The following is a 19,772-nucleotide window of genomic DNA, read 5'->3' on the forward strand; positions in this document are numbered from 1 at the left end:
TAAAAAAAAAAAAAAAAAAAAAAAAAGAAAAAGAAAAAAAAAAAAGAGCTAAAAACTAGGCTCTAATGTCGGAAATTCTGTCAATGTTTTAGGACTACGGCATGCATGCATAGTCAAAACTCAAAAAGGTTGCGTAGAAAGAACACGAAATGAGCATTAAAGAAATAGATATAGCCGGAAACAAGCTGGCGATATACGAGCTCAACGACATTTACGATTCCGTTTCCGGCCGAGCACTCACCGGCTCCTGGACCTGGGACTCCGCATTCTATCTTTCCAATTGGATCGCAACTCACCGGCAAACCTTCCAATTCACCGACAAAACCGTGCTCGAGCTCGGCGCGGGAAAGGGGCTACCGGGCATGACGGCGGCTCGGCTCGGCGCGAGACGAGTCATCCTGACGGATATAGAGCCGTTGGTTCCCGCGCTGAGGAAGAGCGTGGAGGCAAACGGGTTTGGCGAGCGAGTTTGGGTGAGTCGACTCGTTTGGGGTCCGACGAGTTGCCGAGTCAACTCGGTGAGTCGGGAGAAGTGGACGCGGTGCTCATGTCGGATGTGTTCTTCGACGCGGCGGAGATGGCGGGGCTGGGGAAGACACTGAAGGAGGTTTGTGGGGATGGGACGAAAGTGTGGGCGGCGACGGAGGTGAGGGAATCGACGAGTGAGTGCCTGGCCGAGTTGGAGGAGGAAGGATTCGGAATCGTTGAAGTTCCGAGTCAACTCGACGGAGAATCGCTCGACTGTTTTGATAACTTTGTAATATTTCAGTTGTTCCCGCCAAAACAAACACAGTGAACTGAACATTAAAAAAAAAAAAAAACTATAATTGGGATAAACTCTTTTTTATATAAGACTAACCTTTTTTTTGACCATTCTTTTCATCATGCTCATTATTATACAAGTTGTAAAGTCATTTTGTTCATTCTTATTATTATACAAGTTGTAATTTCAATTATATGTAATTAGTTATTTCGATTATTAAACCAAGTTGTAACCCTTTTCATTATACAAATTGTAATGCAATTTTGATAATTTTTGTTATTATTTACATGTGATTAGCCATTTGAATCATTCTAGTTATACAAGTTGTAATCTCGGTTATATGTTATTAGTCGTTTTAATTATTCTCATTATTAACTCTGTTAAAAATTAAAGAAACCTAGCATATGTTATTAGTCGTTTTAATTATTCTCATTATTAACTCTGTTAGAAATTAAAGAAACCTACCATATTCTCATCTCAGGCACCCCCACACCTCAAATCTAATAATCTGTGAAGGAATAAATCATGGTGACTTAATTGACTAACAGAGACTAAACTTTTACTCCGTGCGCACAATCTTACAAATAGGGAAAGGAGTTCTCAATCTCCAGGTGTAAACCCCAAAGAGGAAAGGGAGGTTGTAAACCCCAATGAGGGAAGGGGGATTTGAAAGAGAAAGAGGTTCTTCATCACCTATATATAAAGTGTAAAGTCCAAAGAGAAAATGAGAATTTTCAATCACCTAAAAACTCTGAAGAGAACCTTAAAGAGGAAAGGGGGGTCTCAATCACCTGTAAACCTCGAGCATTCTGGATTTCACTTAGAAAAATAATACTCCAAATAAAATAGAAATGGACAAGTATCAAACAAGGATGTTTACAATTCACAACCTTTGAATATGAGTGTTCATTGAGAGAAGACAATGGGGGTGCAAGGAACTCTGCAAAATGGAATTGCATTTTCCAGATAGTGCTATATCTATGGCACCAAGTGGGACCAGGAGAAACAGAATAGAACACCTAAAATCATACTCTGCAGCAACCTAAGCCAAGATCTACCAACTAAAATCTACGACATTTCTCGGAACCTGGCAATCGCCTTCTTCTGTATAAGAGTTTTGTAGCTATCACCCGCTTGAGCTTCAAGGCTTGGATCCAGCTTCTTTGGCTGGCTTCCGAGTCCCGCTCTACTGTCCATGGACTGCGCTTGGACCGGCTCTACCATCCCGCTCCCATCCTTTCCCAATCCCTGGACATCAGATCAACAAAGAAACCAAAACAACGGTATGCCAAATCAAATGTCAGTTCCTGCGTGGTAAAAAGACCCCCAGTTGGAGCTTATTGGAAATGCGACTTCCCTAAAAGCCTCGAGACTCTATGGAGCTTCTTGAAAATTATTAGCTTTTGGCTATATTGGTCTTAAAAATACAACCCTCCCAAATAAAACATTGGAACCTATTGGTATATAAAATATTTAATCATGTATAGAACTGGGAACAAGGTATGAGAAAAGGGGAGATAGGGCAGGGAGTATATATTAATATATCTATATAATATCTTTTCTTTTTTGGATAAGTAACATATCTAAATAGTATCTAGGGAAGTGGAGAGTAAGGAATGATACCAAGCCCTCTTGCCAGCCCATATTTCTGAGCATACGGTTCCCAACGTTACTCTCATCAATAGCTCGATCAGATGTAATAATCTCATAGCTCTGAGAATTTGCATCTCCAGGAACACGTCCACCCCCAACTCCTGGTGGGAAAGGTGTTGGATCAAAGACACCCCTTTTCAATGTGGAGTCCCGATCTTCATTTCCCAGAACAACAAAACAAATTCTTGCACAAGTCAATACGGATATAAAATAGAATAGAATACATCAACCACCATTGGAATCTTCCTCTCAAAATAATCCCCACTAAGCGTGGTGTGGGCCTAAGGCCATGATATTAACTATCAAAAGAACTATATCCTGTCATAACTACAAAAGCAACCAGTGTAAGACCAGGAAAGCCTAGGCTGCAACAAATGGAATTCCGAAAATAAAAATTCAGCAACGAATACAAGTGACATTAGTCCAAAACATTCACTAGAATCTTACTTGAATCTCCGTGATCAGACAAATTGTCTCCGAATGATGAAGAACCATACAAACTCCTTCGCTCAGCAGCACGATCTCGATAGGTAATATTTGAAGGCTGTTCCTTGTCAGGAAAAGGTTGTGATGGCATCTCAGAAAACCTTCTTTTACCACCTCCAGCAGACGCAGGTGGTGTATAGGAGCTCATTGCAGATGTATCTGTTCGAGAGGGCATTGGACTTGTTGAGACATCTGAATTGATCAATAAAGATGAACCTGTGGCAGAGTGTGAAGTAGAACTTCCTAATGATCCAGTGTACAAGGTATCCTTTTTCACCACTCCAAGACCAGAGCCTCTGATGACACCCTTCAGTGTTACCCCAGAACTGTTGGTCACAGCCCTATCCTGGGATTCAATTCCCATTGGTTGGACAGTTGTCCCTGCTGCAAATCCAGCAGTAGTTGCAGTCTCCCTAGTAGCCACAGAATCAGTTCTTAATTTGGTTTTTGCAGCTGGTCCTACTGAGTGAGATCTATCTTCAGCTACTGTCTGACTCTCATCAAGAGCAACGCGTGGTGCTTGACCTTCATGACTTCTTTGCTTCCACATTGATAATACATTGCTCATCTTCTTTTTGTTGGCAAGGATGCTGCTTTTTGCAATTTTTATTTCTTTTGACTTCTCTTTCTCCTTCTTCTCTGCAGCTATTGCTGCGGTGGCTGCAGCTTGGATGGCATCTGGTAATGAGGCAGCCTTGTCAGTTGATGTCATAGTAGCAGGTGCAGATATAATAACCTTTCTTGCATTGGATCCATCAGCAGACTTGACATTTTCAGTTTGTTTCTGAGCTGTTTTGTCATTCTGATCACCGCAGGGAACATATTGTTGAGTCTGGTGATCATATGAATACCAAACCCCACTGTTACCATCATAGTATAAACCTGCAAAGATTGAAGCAGTGTATCATCAGATTTTGTTTATAGAATATAAATGTTTCAGAAGTATTTCTAAATACATTTCACAATGGAAAATCTGCCCAACTGCAATATCAGAGCAACATATACTACACTTTTGCGCAAACTACAAAGATGTTGAATGAGCAGCTTTGAATATAATAAAAAGACAAACCTGTATTTCCGTCATAGTAGAACCCAGAAGCAGCATCATAATAATAGCCAGAGGCTTCGTCCCACACAAACCCAGATTGTGGAGCTGAAGCATCATTTTGATGTGCAACTTCACCCTGCTCTTGTGCAACAGTGGATTGCTTTTCATCTGGATTGTATTCCTTTGGTGTCCATCCAACAGCATCATACTAAAAACATTAAGGCAGGATAGTTAAACAAAAACATCGACTCTGATATGTTTATGCATAATCAACATTTTTTTAAATTGAGGATACTCTTAATTGTCATCAAAGAAACAGTATGATACAGAGTAGAAGGCTTCACTAACAGCATTTCCACAACTAGATAAAGAAATCATAACCAAGTGTCCCACTCCTATTGAATCCTTTCTTCTTTGCTTAAAAATTTAACCAAGTAAATGGGAGAAACTATACCTGTTGAGCAAAAGCTGCAGCTTCAATGGCAGCAGCAGCAAGGCTACTAGCCTGAGAAGCTCCAGGTCCCCCTGATCCTGGACCAAGGATACTTTTTGCATATGCAACTCTAAGGATCTGTCCATTCCTCTCTAAAGTTGTTCCATTAGTTGCTTCAAGAGCTTTAGTAGCGTCCTCAACCTGGGTACAAAGAGATGTATCATAAGATAATTTTCTTTAGAATTCTAAATAAAACATCGATACATTCCTCTAAAGAAGAATATTTATGTCTAACTTCTCTGGGGAAATGATCTTTGAATCATTCACCAAATGGAATATCTAAACAGGATATATACTTCCAGACATGCTCAATCCCAAAATCAACAATGCACACACAATTCACAACACCGGGCACCTATCCCCATATGAGACAATAAGGATTATAACATAATAACATTCACAATAAAACATCTCTTACAATTAAATATAGGCGTCCTTTGCAGTGAAAGAATAATATGTTTGAACATTGTTGATTACTATTATTCCCAGAGTCCTAAAACAAACCGTTTAAACAGTCCTTTTCTTTTGGGAGGGATAAGTATGTTCAAACAGTCAATTGGAACAAATAGTCAATGCCAGACATACCGAATAGAAGTGCACAAATGCAAATCCCCTTGAAACATGGGTAAACTTGTCCCTGACAAGTCGAAGATCCTGCAAGTATAACACGGGTTCAAATTTGAACAACACCAGGAAATAGACACTAACCAAAAAAACTAGTGGTAGAAATCATGTTATACCTTGATAGGAGCATGTTTAGAAAATTCATAGCGAAGCATTTCTTCATCAGCATTTTCATCCAATCCACGGACAACCAAAACATGGGTAGGGCCTGATAAAATATCAACACACATTATTGTACCAGTTATGATAATGGTAAGCTATGATTAACCTGCCGAGTCTAGCAAACCTGCTTCTCCTCTCTTTGCAAGAGATGTAGGGTTTGATGTTGCCATATCAGCTGGAGGAGCATCATCTGTCCGTGGCTCATTACACTGGTTCCAGAAATTTTTTTTGTTATACAGTGCAAGACATGCAACATAACATATTTCATGGCATAACATGATAACAGACTAAAAAGAATATGAACAGAGATGAAAGATGTTAGGGGAAAGAAAAAACCTGAAAACAGGATGTTCGCCGTGCAAAATTTACACATCCACAAATTGTACACATCCAATCAGATGGAACTGTCATTCTTCTGTGGCTACCTTGACTAGATCTCGATGCACTGTCTACACCAAGAGGCCCATTGGGCCCTCCAGTTGGTTTGCTACTGTAACAAGTAGCATCTTGTTTATCATTTTTGAATTGTATAGATTTTCAAAACTCAGGATGATAAGGGAACTAAATTGGAATAGAAATAATACACATAATAGAATTCCATACTGGTGAATAAATTTTCATTCATCAACACCAATAAATAGGCCAGAATCCACATGAGTTGCATGGTGAATCAGAGAGAAAAGCTAAAGAGACTAATATTCAAGGAAACAAGACAAGAAAACATCAGAATTGCCCAACTCAAATTAGCCTTGCAAGAAAGGAGGGAGGAGAAATACGACTTCAGTCCCAAACACAAATGGTTCAGAAAAAGTGGCAGGGCAAGTTATTTGACACCAAAACTAAGTTTTTAGAATCAAATCCTATACAACAGCAGGAAACCGCAACAATCGCTAAAACATAATAAAAATTAGAAACGAAGATATTCCATATCTTAAACAAATAGGATGGATCGTGAAGAACACAGTTTAACAATCCAAACAAAATAAAGGCCTGAATTACCTGTACTCGAAGAAAAGCTTCCTACCATCAACAAGAAGGCCATCATCCCCAAGCTTATCCATCATTGCTTTAGCGGCATCCTATAATAGGAAAATTAAGATCCACCTATCTATGCTATATAAAGAAAACAAAATTGAAAAGCTATCTACAATCAATACCACAGAAGGAAAATCAATAAAAGCAAAACCACGGGAGACACCAGAATTTCGCTCTTTGATCACACGAACATGGCGCAGTGGTCCCCATTCAGCCTAATAAAAAGAAAAAACAAGTCACATGCATTCAAAATATTGTGTTCCGTTTAATTTTTGCATTTGACAACTGGCGAGAGAGAGAGAGAGAGAGACGTACAAGGATCTGATATAGATCTTCTTCAGTTGTCTTTTGAGAAAGACCCTTAACAACGACAGTAGCAGAAGGAGCCTACAAGGAAATAGCATACCTAATCAGTACCAGACACACACGCACACACACACAAAGAAAGTTAACAGATAATGTCTACAAAGAAAAAATAAATTATGAAACATACCACAGAGTAGCTGTCATGGTGTCGTCTGTCATCATGGTCCCTACGCCTTTCACTTCTATCATATCGGATATCATCATAACTGTCCTCTCTATGACTACGGCTATGACTTCGACTTCGAGGAGACCGTGACCTCAGGCGATCATCACGATCGCGAGACCGTGAACGGGAACGCTCATGCCTTGTATATGGACTGTGATCTCTTTCCCGGCTTGAGGCTCTCCTATCATGCTCACGATCACGGGAATCACGCCGTCTCCAGTTACTGTCTCTCCTACTGCCTCTGTCATAGTCAGAATCATAACTGTGTCTACCATAATCATAGTCCCTTTCACGGCTATCTTCCCTGCTTTGATGAGAAACGCGATGGCGATAATCATAATGCTCATAAGCATAATCATCTCTGTCACGTCCTCCATACCTGGCGGGCCTGCCAAATCCAAGATCATGGTTGTTGTCAAACTGTGATGACCACCCTGAATACACTAATCTCATGATACTTATCAGCTTCAAGAAAAGAATCTGTTTAATGATATAATTCAACATACATCTTCTCATTCCTCCTGGAATCCCTATCCAGTGGATATTCTTCTTCATAACTTCTTCTCCTTGTTTGAGTCCACAATCCAACTGGTGGTGGTGGATGTGGGTACTGCTCCCTCTCCAGTATATCACGGTGAAACCCACTCCTAGGGTAAATATTGTCTCTTGAAAACCGTTCATCAACAAATCTCCTATCATCATAAGAACCACCAACCCTACCAAAAGAAAATGAGGCAAAGGCGAATAGAGGAAGAGCAAAGAACAAGATAGAATGCAAAGAGCAAGAAAATTGAAGAGCCCCAAATAGATGCCTGCCCAAGAAATTATGCTAGCAGCAAAGGACCAACACCATTAAAATAACATTCCAATGCATTTCTTCATGTAATATAACTAAAATGAAGATGTCAACTAAAAGGAAATCATTATAAAAACAAGACTCTTGTCCTTCATGGGAATTAAGAAATAAAATTATACCAATTAAAAGGAAATCAGTTGTTGAAATGCAAGAATCCTTTTAAACATCTGTTAGCACTCACCGGAAGTCATGCTCATGGACTCCACCATAACCCTCCAAAGCCTGTGGATTCAAGACAATAAGCTATGTCAGCAATTAATTATCATGGTACAAGGTAGGGAAATCCATTCCACATCCTCACTGTCCCAAGGCTTTCTTTCAATGTTCTTTAAGGAAGAGATGTCTGAAAATGGGACAGTCTCATGAGCCTAGTTTCTTGTTTATCATCCCATATATGTGATTAAGAAGGAAACCACAATTACGCTGTTATTTTCCCATCCTTGCTGAGGGCAATATCGACCAGGATCCATTTCTTGCAAGAAGACTGGTGCTACCCCTACAAAGTTGTGCACGATCTTTCAGAAGATTCAGGAGCAAGATGACTGAAAACCTTTCCTGTAATTGATGCACAAACAGATAGAGTCATGCCATCAATGAACCGAGAAACAATCTCCATCAATTGGCCTCCCCTTTAATGGACTCCTCAAAATCAAATCTCCGAACGATAATTCTCTTGATCATAATAAACAAAGAAGTTTCTTCAAGTAGTAATCATCACATAACAAAACACTAAGTATCATCTGCAGCTGAAGAGGTTAATTAATCTTAAGCCATCCCAGATTGGCACAAAATTGAATTGTTTGGATTATTGAGCCAAAAATGCACCACATGTATGGGCAAAGGCAGGGACGATGCGTAAATATTGCATACGAAGTAGAAACCCAAAAATATGTTTAATTGATGGCTTATAGGCATTATTGCAGTACATACATGTCTTTAAACTAGACGCTTATGTTTTTTACTAAAACACATGCTAGTACATATTTTGTCAATCATCAGCAAGCAGAACCAATACAAGGCACCTTTAAACATAAATTGAGCAGAAAAAGAAAATGTAATTTTTTATGTTATCAATGATTTTATAGACATGTACAGCATGCCTAAAGGGTATCATATATACACCATCCAATTCAAATTTCCAGTCTGAGCTAAAAATGAACCAAAATGTTTTCAGCCTCAGCTAAAGTGAGACCCAGTGATCCATAAGTTGATGAAGATTCAGTTGGCCGAGACATTAGCAAAAGATTTATTTATTTATTTTATAAAATTTTAAAAAAAAAATGCTTAGAACAAGACACTTTGAAAGCCGAGGCCACTACACTGTTGGTGACATGGTACCATTTTCAGCCATAAAAATTCATTATGCTACAAATATTTTTCCTGAGTCAGGTGATTCTGCTTCCACTAGAAAAGGAAGGTGTTACTACTCACTCTATCCATAATCCATCCCATCCCTTTTCTTATACTTTGTGACATGAAGACCTTCAACCTTCATACACATGCCCTACAAATGGATGCCACCTTCCTCATGTACCCAATGCCAAAACTTGACTCTATAAACTTAAAGCAAAATCATATCTCCTGAACCCAATTACCAATCCAAAACATTAAACATTTCTCACCTATCCCCACCTGAAGATATATACTTGACTGCATTTTCACAACCCCTCACACAACAAAAAATAAAATAAAATAAATAAATAAATAATTGACAGTCTTGTTCACTATATTATGGATGAAAAACAAGTGCTCCCTGACATAACCACTAGTACAGGCAGAGAAATGAAAATGAATCACAATTTCAAATGCTGATCAAAGAAAACAACATTCACAATTCACCCGCAATTAGTTAATAAAAATAAACCATTTTCCCCCAAAACCATGCGGCGATTCCCATTACGCCATATTTACATGAGCGCCCAGACGAAAAGCAAAAACTATTACAAAAAAAAATGGAGGGGAACAAAAAATAAAAACTGATGCTGTGACCTTACAATTAAACCGCTGCAGAATCGAGGAAACAGCTCCGATTGTGATTCCCGGAGCTCCACCCGGATCGAAACTACAAATCCAAATACGACGAATAGCTTGACCGATTACAGGCTGAAGGTCTTCTAAGAAGCAGAAATTGAAGGCAGAGAGGTGGGGGTGGGGTTGGGATTGAGAAATCTGAATAAACAAACCCTAAGACACTGTTATTTGTTGTTGTAATCAATCCAAGGTGGACCAGGATTACTGTTTGGACTTGTGAAAGATAAAGCTGGCTCACGTGGAGAACGTTTGGGGAGAGTTTTTGTTTGCTATTCTCGTTTTGGTTTGGGACTTTGGGTGGTGATGGGATTAAATCTTATCCACGACAAGAATAGCGGCGAACATCCCAAACTTATTTGAATTATACTAAGTCACCTTTATCAACATTTGGAAGAGTTTATTTGTTATTCTCGATTTATAGCAAGTCACCCCTATCAACATTTAAGCCGTTATCAACATTTAGGGAGAGTTTATTTGTTATTTTTGTTTTATAGCAAGCTATCAATATTTGGATCGTTATCAACATTTAGAAAGAGTTTATTTGTTATAGCAAGTCACCGTTGTTTACATTTGTGGAGAGTTTATTTGTTATTTTCGATCAGATGCTGTAGAAGTTATAATTGCAGATTTTATTGCAAACATAGCTGGCCACAACGACTCAACGAGAGTGGTTAGCATGAAGTGAATGTGCCCAAGTAAGCACAAATTGCACAGGATGATTAGAGCAAGTCATATATAACAACTTATGATTGTTTACTTCATTGTAGTTCTTTAATAGCTAGAGTCACAAGGTGTACTTACCCCAAACGCACATTCAATGACAAATGCGAACTTTACCCATAAATCAAAATAAGATATTTATGAAACGCAATTGTGCTTTGTCAAGGTATCCCTGTCATTTAGATCAAAAAAATTACGAGTAACACAATTCTTATAGACACCGACACACCATAGAGTTATACTGTTCTATACCTCACTTATTGAGAAAGAAGATGGTGTATGGAAGGTAGAGAAACAAATATCACTAAGAGAAGGGAAGTGAAGAAGAGAAGATGGTGAAGAGAGCAAAAGACATTGAAGACTGAAGAGGAACATGAATTGACAGAGAGAAAACTCTGTATTTTACAATATAATGCTTAAACAAACAAGAATGGAGGCACATGAACCCCCTATACATGGAAAACAGGAGATTAATGGGGATCAAAGTATATTATAGCTGCCATTGTCACCGGTTACAATGTAACATACAATAGCTAAAACGAAAATGAAGAAGGACGAGAGTTCCATCGCCATGGCTCCCCAACCGATTACACCAGCGTGCTTTAAGATGACTGGTATCGCGATGCTGCCAACCGCTGAAGCTCCAGTCAAGAACTTAGTTGCACCTATCCAGCTGTTAAACGGTTAAACCAACCGGGTTAGAAAACAGCAGTGAGATGATGTTTATGAACAATCGTATTGGTGGAAGAGTGCAGCTATGTGGCTCGATTTATGTGAAGAGACTTACCCGTTTTCAGATGTCGAGTAGAGAGATGAAGTATTTGATCCCGCAAAGAAAACCAAAGGCATCGGAAGCATGACATACATTATTGCTGCACAAATGAACATTACAATGTCCACACTTTATTACTGCAATAGAACATCACTTTTGTGCTCTAATATAAGGAATCTAAGGTCTCTCTGACCATGATTTGTTGAAGCACAAAAGATAATTCAATATATACCCTGATTCCAGAACAGAAATGCGATTTATGCTGCTTCTCTGAACAAAAGATTCCCATTTATAGTTGCATTTATGATTTCCAGTCACAAAACTTCCAACAGAAACAAAGGGAATACTATCTTGATACTTTGATAGCATCAAAAGGTATATTTTTAATTAACCTATTCTTGATTTGCGTTCAACCTACCTGTTAGCATTGGCCACCAGTTATTGAACAAAGCACAAGCCTAACACAAAAGAAGAGGTAACTAAGAAAAATTACAGTAACAATAAAATGCGGCATATAGCATTTAATAATCTACAGAAAATTAGGCAAAAGCAGGAGTCACCAGTATTTGCAACGTGATCCCCACTGAGACTAAAGTTGCCAAGGCAACAAGCTTCCCACAACTAGGCAGATCCACCATGATGAACTCAGCTCATATAGGAGGAACACTGAAAGAAAATTTTTTAAAAGAGTTCTTTGTCACGTTCTTAATTTATGTAACTCCACAAAGAATTAGCCTTAAATAAGGGTTCATATGCGGGATTAGATGAAGTTCAGGGAGCTGCCTGACCTCTTTCACAATCCCCATCTGCCTTTTAACTGCCGGGGCAACCCCATTCAAGTTAGTCAAGTTGTTTACATGGTAATCATTAAGATTACAAGTTCAACTCCCTGTGGGGGTGGCTTATTGGCCTTCTAGTTTGAACCAATCATATGGACAATCTAGACTGGTTTACATTCTTGTGTCCTTTTATCAGCTAAGGTCACAAGGCGAGGTTTAGCCAATGCACAGATCATCCAAAAGAAAATATTCTTCAGCTGCTACTTTCTTAACAGTATCTTTGTAAGATTTAGAACCATTCCCCCTTGATTCATGTTACAAGCATACCAATTACTATTGTGCACACAAACTGAATTCATCTGTTTACTAACAAACTTTCCATGAACCCTATGAACATGGAATTAACCTATTGAAACTTTCCAAACACATTTGCTTAAACCTCAAGACAAACTATCAACACACATTTGCAGAAACATTTTGCTTAATCAATTCATCAATCACCATGACTCCGAGACTCACAGCAGCAAGAAAGCCCATCACTCTCTAATTCATCCGCAATTCATACAATTTCTTAACTGTCTTGTTCGACATTTCATACATAACTAAACCAAAAACAAAGAAAGACAGAGATAAATCAAAATTCTTCAAGTACGAACCAGAAGAAGGCGACTAAGGCTTCTGATGGACTTGTTTGCAGAGGATTGAAGCAGCTTCTCGTTTTTTTCGCAGGAAAATTGTAGAAAGAAGATGAATTTTGGGTGTTCAGTGTTCATTTGCGGGCCGACAAGAGCGTCAAGTTGTTAACTAACTTCGATGAGTACACTATTCCTCGCTGCAATATTAGTTTTGCTTAGATGGGCCATATATGCTTGAAGCCCAGAACCGATTTTGTATACCATTGTTGATCCAAATCCTTTTTTTTCTTTTTTTTTTAAAGTTCATTTCATTCGTTATCGGGAGAAAATGGTCAAATAGACCATTGAATTTTATAAAAGAAAATAATTAGACTTTTAAACTTTAAAAATTTTCAATGAAGCACGTTAACTTGTCCTTTTGGTACATATGAGCCCAATAGTCAATTATCCAATTGGAATAATGTCATTAGCGTTCCAGTGATAAAAGTGATGAACGGCATAGGCCCACAATGGTCAACAACAATTATCATGTCACGTCATCGTAAATTTTCAGGAACTTATTGATTATGGTAAATAGGGTTTATTTTGATTTTTAATAAGTTATAGTGTTTAATTGCAGTTTTTTAAAGTTTAAGTTTAGTGGTTTTGAGTTTTATATATAAAGAGTGTTTTTTACGCTTGTTTTGTTCTTTTCACGCGTGCAAAGATCGAGTTATAGGATTATGTTAAAAAGTTATGACTCAAACCTTCATAAGGCAATAGTCAAATTCTACGAGTACGAGTAGGGTCGTCGAATCTAAATTACCCACAGTGATGCACTACTTGAGGTTGTATGTAAAAAATAAATAATAAAAGGTATAAAATGTTTTTAAAAAATCATAAATGCATGGGATTTAATTATTTTAACAGAAAATTCAATTAAGATAAAAAATAGTAATTTAAGATAATCGGTGTCTGTCTCCATCTCTAACACCATAGTTGTACTTTCTTTTAAGTAATACTACGTATCATACATACTCTCATTTTTCACTTTATTTTCTACTCTCAATTGATATGACACACAATGATTCATAAAAAAGAAAAAGAAAAAAAAAAGTGAACCGTTCTTATAACATTGGTTTAGTACATGAATAACAAGTGTTGGTTAAACTTTATTTATAGTGACATAGTCACACGGGGAGGATTCAATTTATGAATATTCGATTCCTAATTGGGAAATACAAACACGTAATGAAAATTTTGTTGCCTTCAAATACACTTATCAATATTGTATCATTTCCCCTTACTTGGTAGTGCTGTCATTGATGACACAATGCCATTTCTGGTCAAACAAAATTTTTTTTATATAAAAAGGAGGGGTGAATCCAAAACTAAACAAAATCTAGCTTCTATTTCTCATGATCCTCCTAGTATGGGGGATCCGTTCTTGGTCGCGTTGAACCATTTCATGCACCATTGGAGGGACTTCATGACATTCATTCCAATCATTAGCTATGAAAAGTGCCAACTTTGCAAGGCCATCCGCAACAGCGTTTTACTCTCTATAGACATGCTTGATGCTAACGATCCATGATTTGTTGATCCATTGCCTGCAGCTGTGAATGATGTTTCGCAGGGCCCTCTCGGTTGTTCGGTGCCTATAATCCAATTGATTACGTCTTTTGAGTCCATTTGTATTTCAATATTGCAAACGCCTTTGTTCCAAGCCCACTGCATGCCCTTTAGGAGACCCCAAGCTTCACTCTCAATCACATGTTGAGTCATAAGTTTGCTCGTGAATCCACCTAGACAGCTCCCTGCTTTATCTCTTAACACTCCTCCGCATCCCGCTTTGTGTTGTCGGACATTGAAGCTACCATCAATATTCAGTACCACCTTGTTATCTTCTGGGGGCTGCCATGATAGAATCACATCTCGTTTATTTGCCATATTTCTTCCATGTTGAAGGTTTGCAAAGGCCATGTTGATTCCTCTACTATACTCGATGATCAGCTCAATCTTTCCAGACATTAGTGTCTCCTTCCCGGTAAATGCTAAATCGTTTCGCCATCTCCAAATCCACCACATTGCGGTGGCAAAGACAACCAGCCATTTATCTCCATGGTTAGAGTTAATTACTCCTTTAACGTTAAGTTGCAGCTAGCTATCCAAGTCCAGACTCGCCATTTTATTTCTAATATCAAGGCTTAATAGCTCTGTCCAAACATCAACAGCCATGGGGCATTCTCGGAAGATATGATCAATGGTTTCGTCGGAGTCAACGCACTTTGAACATTTCGCAGAGCTGGTCAGACCTCTTCTTAGTCTTTCAACAAAATTTATGGCATGTAACAAATGCAACAAAAAAATGAATAGGGGATAATTTTTCATGGACCCCTCAAGATTCAGATGGTAAAACTTTAAAACACCCTTTATTTAAGAAGTTGCAATTTAGCCCTTTAAATTTTCACTTCTGAGATGACTTGGGTTCAATTTGTAAAACTCTAAGTTAAAGCTAGTGAATAGTGATGATGTAAATTACTATTTTTTTTTGTTCTGAAATTTCTTATAGAGAATCTTTGATTTATGGAAAAATTCACATTTGTTGATACTTGAACATGCACTTGAGTGAAGTTTGTTTTATAATCATAGTCAGCAAAGAGTCATACAAAGATAAACCAGTATAGATTGTATGTCCATGATTGACTGGCTGAAATTGAGAATACCAATAAGTAGCCCTCATAAAAGGTGAAACATGAAACCTTGTGATAACCACCTACCAAACTAATTGGTCCCAACAGAGCATCTGGTTGCTCACACACTACCATGAAACTCAATCCCTTATCTTTCTTCTCAAACATCACTCATGTGACCAACTGAACTGCCGGGCATCTCGTATGTATGTTACTAGTTACTACTATAACTAGCTAGTGAGGATGTGAATTACTATTCTTGATTTTTTTTTTAAGGTAGATAAAGGCAAAGAAATTTAGTCTAGAGAAGGAACTTACAACCAATCCCATGAAGAAAGCTGGTGAATTTATGTAGAAACTTTGATAGCAGACAATTGTGTTAAACCTAAACGTACAATTTCAAAAACTGTGTGCTGTGTAATCTTAAAAACTGTGTGCATAATGCAATGTCCCAACTAAAAGGATGATGATGATGATGATTGATTATTACCCATCTGATTGACCTTAAGTCTGTATGTACTCTGTACCCTTTTAAGGCTATGTGGTTACAAACCTTCATGGTGGTGGCCTTCATTCAAAAGGGTCCATCCTTTATGCTCAAAGTGTACTGTGGGTGGGACAAACAGACAACCTACCCACCACATGAGTTTGATCTGATTAGGACACCCCACAAACATTTGCCTTTTTTTTTTTTTTTTTCCTGAGTGACGAAAAACGGTAATCACTATTCGAGAGTATACATTATGTAAATCAGTGAGATTTTAAATGGCAAAGGACTATAAAGAGGTAAACTAGGTTATGTTGTCTATAACTGACCGGGTGATCAAATCAAGAAAACCAATAAGTCGCTCCTGGTGGGAGTCGAATTTGTACTGTGTTCGCGTGGACAGCTCAGTTGATTACAGGGATGAAATTTGGAAAGAAATATCAGAGATCCAGTCTCACCAACGGTAGTGTTGGTGCAACCTCTCAAAGTGAGAGGACTCCTTATGCGTAATAAAAAGATATAGTCTCTGTATTCAACTGAATTACTGTGATTTACCTCCTCACATACACTTTTTTAAGAAAGAGAGAGAGAGAATGGTATGGTGAGATACAAGAAGTTATCGGGGTGACAGTGAAATCTGGAGAGCATTTGGAGTGGTACAATGTATCGTCTCAAACATTCCAACCCTTCCCTCAAATGCACTCAATCTATGTACTCATCGTGGCCGGCAACAGTGATCATCAAAGGTCAATATATATAAGCTAAGCCATGACTGGTGTGGTGATATATGGTTGGAATGTTGGATTATATTGATCTAATTAAGGTGTTAGATTTTGATAGGAAAAGCTAAGATATATTATTGGAATAGTATGCAGTAGCTATAGTATCAATCTGAACTTACCGTCCGAGTCACCGCAATTTACTCATTTACAATCATGTATGTCAAGTTGGAATTAGAGGCTCTTAGGATGAGGAATTTTGCTATCACGGATAAATATCAATCTGAACTAGGACTGCAAATGAACCGAGTTGTTCGGTCAAAGCTCGGCTCGAGTTTGGTCAACTTCAAGCTCAAGCTAGCTCGTTATGTAATCGAGCCAAGCTTGAGCTCAATTATTTTAGACTCGTGACACGTCGAGTCTCTCGCGAACCATAAATAAATAAAATATACTCCATATTATATTATATAATATATATTTAAATTCGAGTTGATCTTTAGCTCGAGCTCGAACAGTCGAGCCAAACGAGCTGCTCAAGCCGAGCTCGAGGTACTTAAAAAATTGTCGTGCTGAGCTTGAACATTATTTTTCGAACTCGAGCATACTCATTCTTATCAAATTCGAGCTCGACCTCGATCCGTTTGCACCCCTAATTTGGTTTAGGGACAAATAATTAATGTAAGGATCTCAGAGATTTTGCAGCATCAGAATTTTGACATTTTATGCAATTCATGTAGTGATGCTGGCAATGTACTTGGGGCATGAAAGATTTGGCTATCTATCAAGTCTTTTCCTCAAATTATTCCTTTACAACTAGATAGTTCTATATATATTCAAATATAAACACTACATTTCTTTGTAACCCTTATCCATTTTAATTAGATTATGAATCAAACTTTTGATTAAATTTTTTTTTTGAAAACAACTTTTGATTAAATAAACTTCTAAGAAGTTCAAAAGTACGTATAATATACGGAGTATTAAGTATTACACATTTTGTTTGAGCTAGCATAATTTTATTGCGATTATAAAATTAAACATTAAAAATTTAAGTTTTCATATCATTGTAACAAAAAAAAATGGAACAAAACATTTTACCAAATTTGATTAGACCCAAATGTTTATTGTGTCCTACATTTCCCTTTCTTGGTTTTATCCAACCAATCATGTTACATTTGTGTTTGATACAATTTAAGGTATTCAGTAAACAAACTGCTAATATAACTATAAGGTAAATATTACGTATCGTATAAAATTCAACACTATAAACCATAGCATTGATAAATTTATAAATGTGATTACTAAATTTAGTGCACATAGCAATGATAGTCCAAAAAGAAAATTAACATTAATGAGCAGACTTAATTGCTTTGAGCCATTTCAAGCAAAATGACAGAATTTTTGAAAATGATGGATCGGAGTTGTTTGATTTTTTCATATATATAAAAGGAAATGAATGGATGGATTTGGGTGCGTGGCAAAGACATAAGAGACTTTGAGAGTGCGACAAATTTAATTAAATAAAGTCAGGATATGATATATTAATATATGCAGATATTTGTTAATGATTTTGTAGTATAGTGACACGAAATTATGTGTTTAAGTTCCAATGAAACAATCGACTGAGAGAAGTTGATGACAAGAATCGAATTAATTTTGCCCATAAATTTTATGATAAATAAATTAAACAAAAGTAGGCTCTCATCATTTATTGTTAATTAATTACTAATAAATGGAGTACGTATTTATATTTGCAACATAATTCAGACATAATGTCACATCTACGTCACTCAATTAATTCCTATCATCATATCAAGAATTCAAGTTCATTATTGCATGATTTAATTTGCATCAACATTCATCAATGAATACCTAATTATATTATGTTTATTTCAACATGATTGACACGGTATTATTTAACATCTCTAATTCTCTACTCATTCATAAATAAAATCGAAAAGACAGTTTAATTAAGATCTAACTTCATTTCGTATTTAACTTTTATGAAGATCTAAATGCGTACTGTTAAACTTTGTAGCCGTTAAATTTGCATAAATATTTGCTTCCTTGTGAAAATGTCGGCGACGTATAATAATTGACAGAATTTTTTATTTTTATTTTTATTTTTATTTCATCATAGAATAAAAGACGTAAAGTAATACTTAAATCACAATTATTATAAAAATTAAAACTATGGGCATAGTCTAGCCAAGAATTATAAAAATGGAAAAAACGTATACATGCATAATTGCAAGAACTAAACCATGTCCATGTATATATATATATCTATAATATAATGAAAACGGAATTGAAAAGATTGAATGATAGACAAGTAGTCGTAGACATGAATCATTGGAGTTATCGTTGAAGATTTGCTTCCCAAACGACTTGTCACTTGTCAGCATACAATCCATTAAACATGAAAATAGTATAAAGAATTATATATTAGTTCTTATTTATTTTAAAAATATTATTACACATACTTTTTTATTCAATAACGTAACTAGGACATTATCTTTTGGAGTAGAATTCTTTGTACAATATTTAGTCTATTTTGGTGGTTGATTGTATGGGTGCAAATGAATCAACTTGTTTGTGTGCTATTCGTGATTCATTATTCGATTAAACTTGAATTGATTTCGGTTAAATTCGAATTCAAAACAAATTGTTAAGTAATTAAGTTGGACTCGAGTTTGATTATTTTTTTTCCGTAATTTATATAGTCACTTGTGAGATTCAATTTGAATTTAAACTCTATTCATATGCACGCATATAAACTTAGTGAGCCTGCCTAGACTCAAATTCAACTCGCCTCACATGCATCCCAAGATGACTAACTAATATGACTATGGTACGTTCATTTTATTTATTACGGAGTACTTCTCAATAGGTTGATTAATCATTAATTTATAAAAATAAATTTATTTTTTCTTTTTCTTTTTCTACCTAATTAATATAATCACTTGACAAAGTATATGATATCAATAACATTATATATATAGCGATTGTTTGCTTCCATACGAACGTGAGGTCTCATTTAGACCATTGAATGCGCTCAAATTAATGGTTGAAAATCAATGAAGATAGAAAAAAATGTGGTTACATTTTGATAATTTCCTGCACCATGTATATTTTGATGTTGCACTACATACTGCTGTGTGATGCACTTATGAGTGCTTTGTGGTGTACTTTTGAGTGATCTGTGGTGTACCACAAAGTGCTGGTTCGTGGTGCACTAATGGGAAAAGATGCAATGTCATTTTGGTAATTTCTTGCACCAAGTTTATTTATGTGGCGCATTAAGT

The 19,772-nt window shown here is 36.9% G+C and overlaps 2 protein-coding genes across 7 annotated transcripts; both read right to left on the reverse strand.

Moving 5' to 3' along the window:
- Positions 1-1,577: 1,577 nt before the first annotated feature.
- LOC116027476 (SUPPRESSOR OF ABI3-5) lies at positions 1,578-9,963 on the reverse strand. Of its 6 annotated transcripts, none has more exons than XM_031269131.1 (18): positions 9,647-9,962; positions 8,075-8,207; positions 7,834-7,874; positions 7,303-7,512; positions 6,758-7,184; positions 6,580-6,651; positions 6,387-6,479; positions 6,229-6,308; positions 5,566-5,716; positions 5,354-5,438; positions 5,184-5,275; positions 5,029-5,097; positions 4,862-4,936; positions 4,405-4,584; positions 3,972-4,158; positions 2,864-3,784; positions 2,387-2,571; positions 1,578-2,011 (listed from the first exon to the last, which is right to left on the reverse strand). In XM_031269131.1, exons 2-18 carry the CDS (start codon positions 8,120-8,122, stop codon positions 1,832-1,834), a joined length of 3,096 nt encoding a protein of 1,031 aa, XP_031124991.1. In that variant the 5' UTR covers positions 8,123-8,207; positions 9,647-9,962; the 3' UTR covers positions 1,578-1,831. The 6 variants fall into 6 exon arrangements, with proteins under 6 accessions (XP_031124991.1, XP_031124990.1, XP_031124992.1 ...); XM_031269130.1 differs by having other exon boundaries at positions 5,566-5,719; XM_031269132.1 differs by lacking the exon at positions 4,862-4,936 and having other exon boundaries at positions 9,647-9,961.
- Positions 9,964-10,739: 776 nt separating this feature from the next.
- LOC116027781 (vacuolar protein sorting-associated protein 55 homolog) lies at positions 10,740-12,733 on the reverse strand. The gene is made up of 5 exons (XM_031269526.1): positions 12,611-12,733; positions 11,736-11,841; positions 11,594-11,633; positions 11,191-11,275; positions 10,740-11,076 (listed from the first exon to the last, which is right to left on the reverse strand). The coding sequence occupies exons 2-5, from the start codon at positions 11,811-11,813 to the stop codon at positions 10,884-10,886; spliced, it is 396 nt and encodes a 131-aa protein (XP_031125386.1). The 5' UTR covers positions 11,814-11,841; positions 12,611-12,733; the 3' UTR covers positions 10,740-10,883.
- Positions 12,734-19,772: the final 7,039 nt, after the last annotated feature.

This window comes from Ipomoea triloba, chromosome 8, assembly GCF_003576645.1.
Source record: "Ipomoea triloba cultivar NCNSP0323 chromosome 8, ASM357664v1".
Taxonomy (NCBI): Eukaryota; Viridiplantae; Streptophyta; class Magnoliopsida; order Solanales; family Convolvulaceae; genus Ipomoea; species Ipomoea triloba.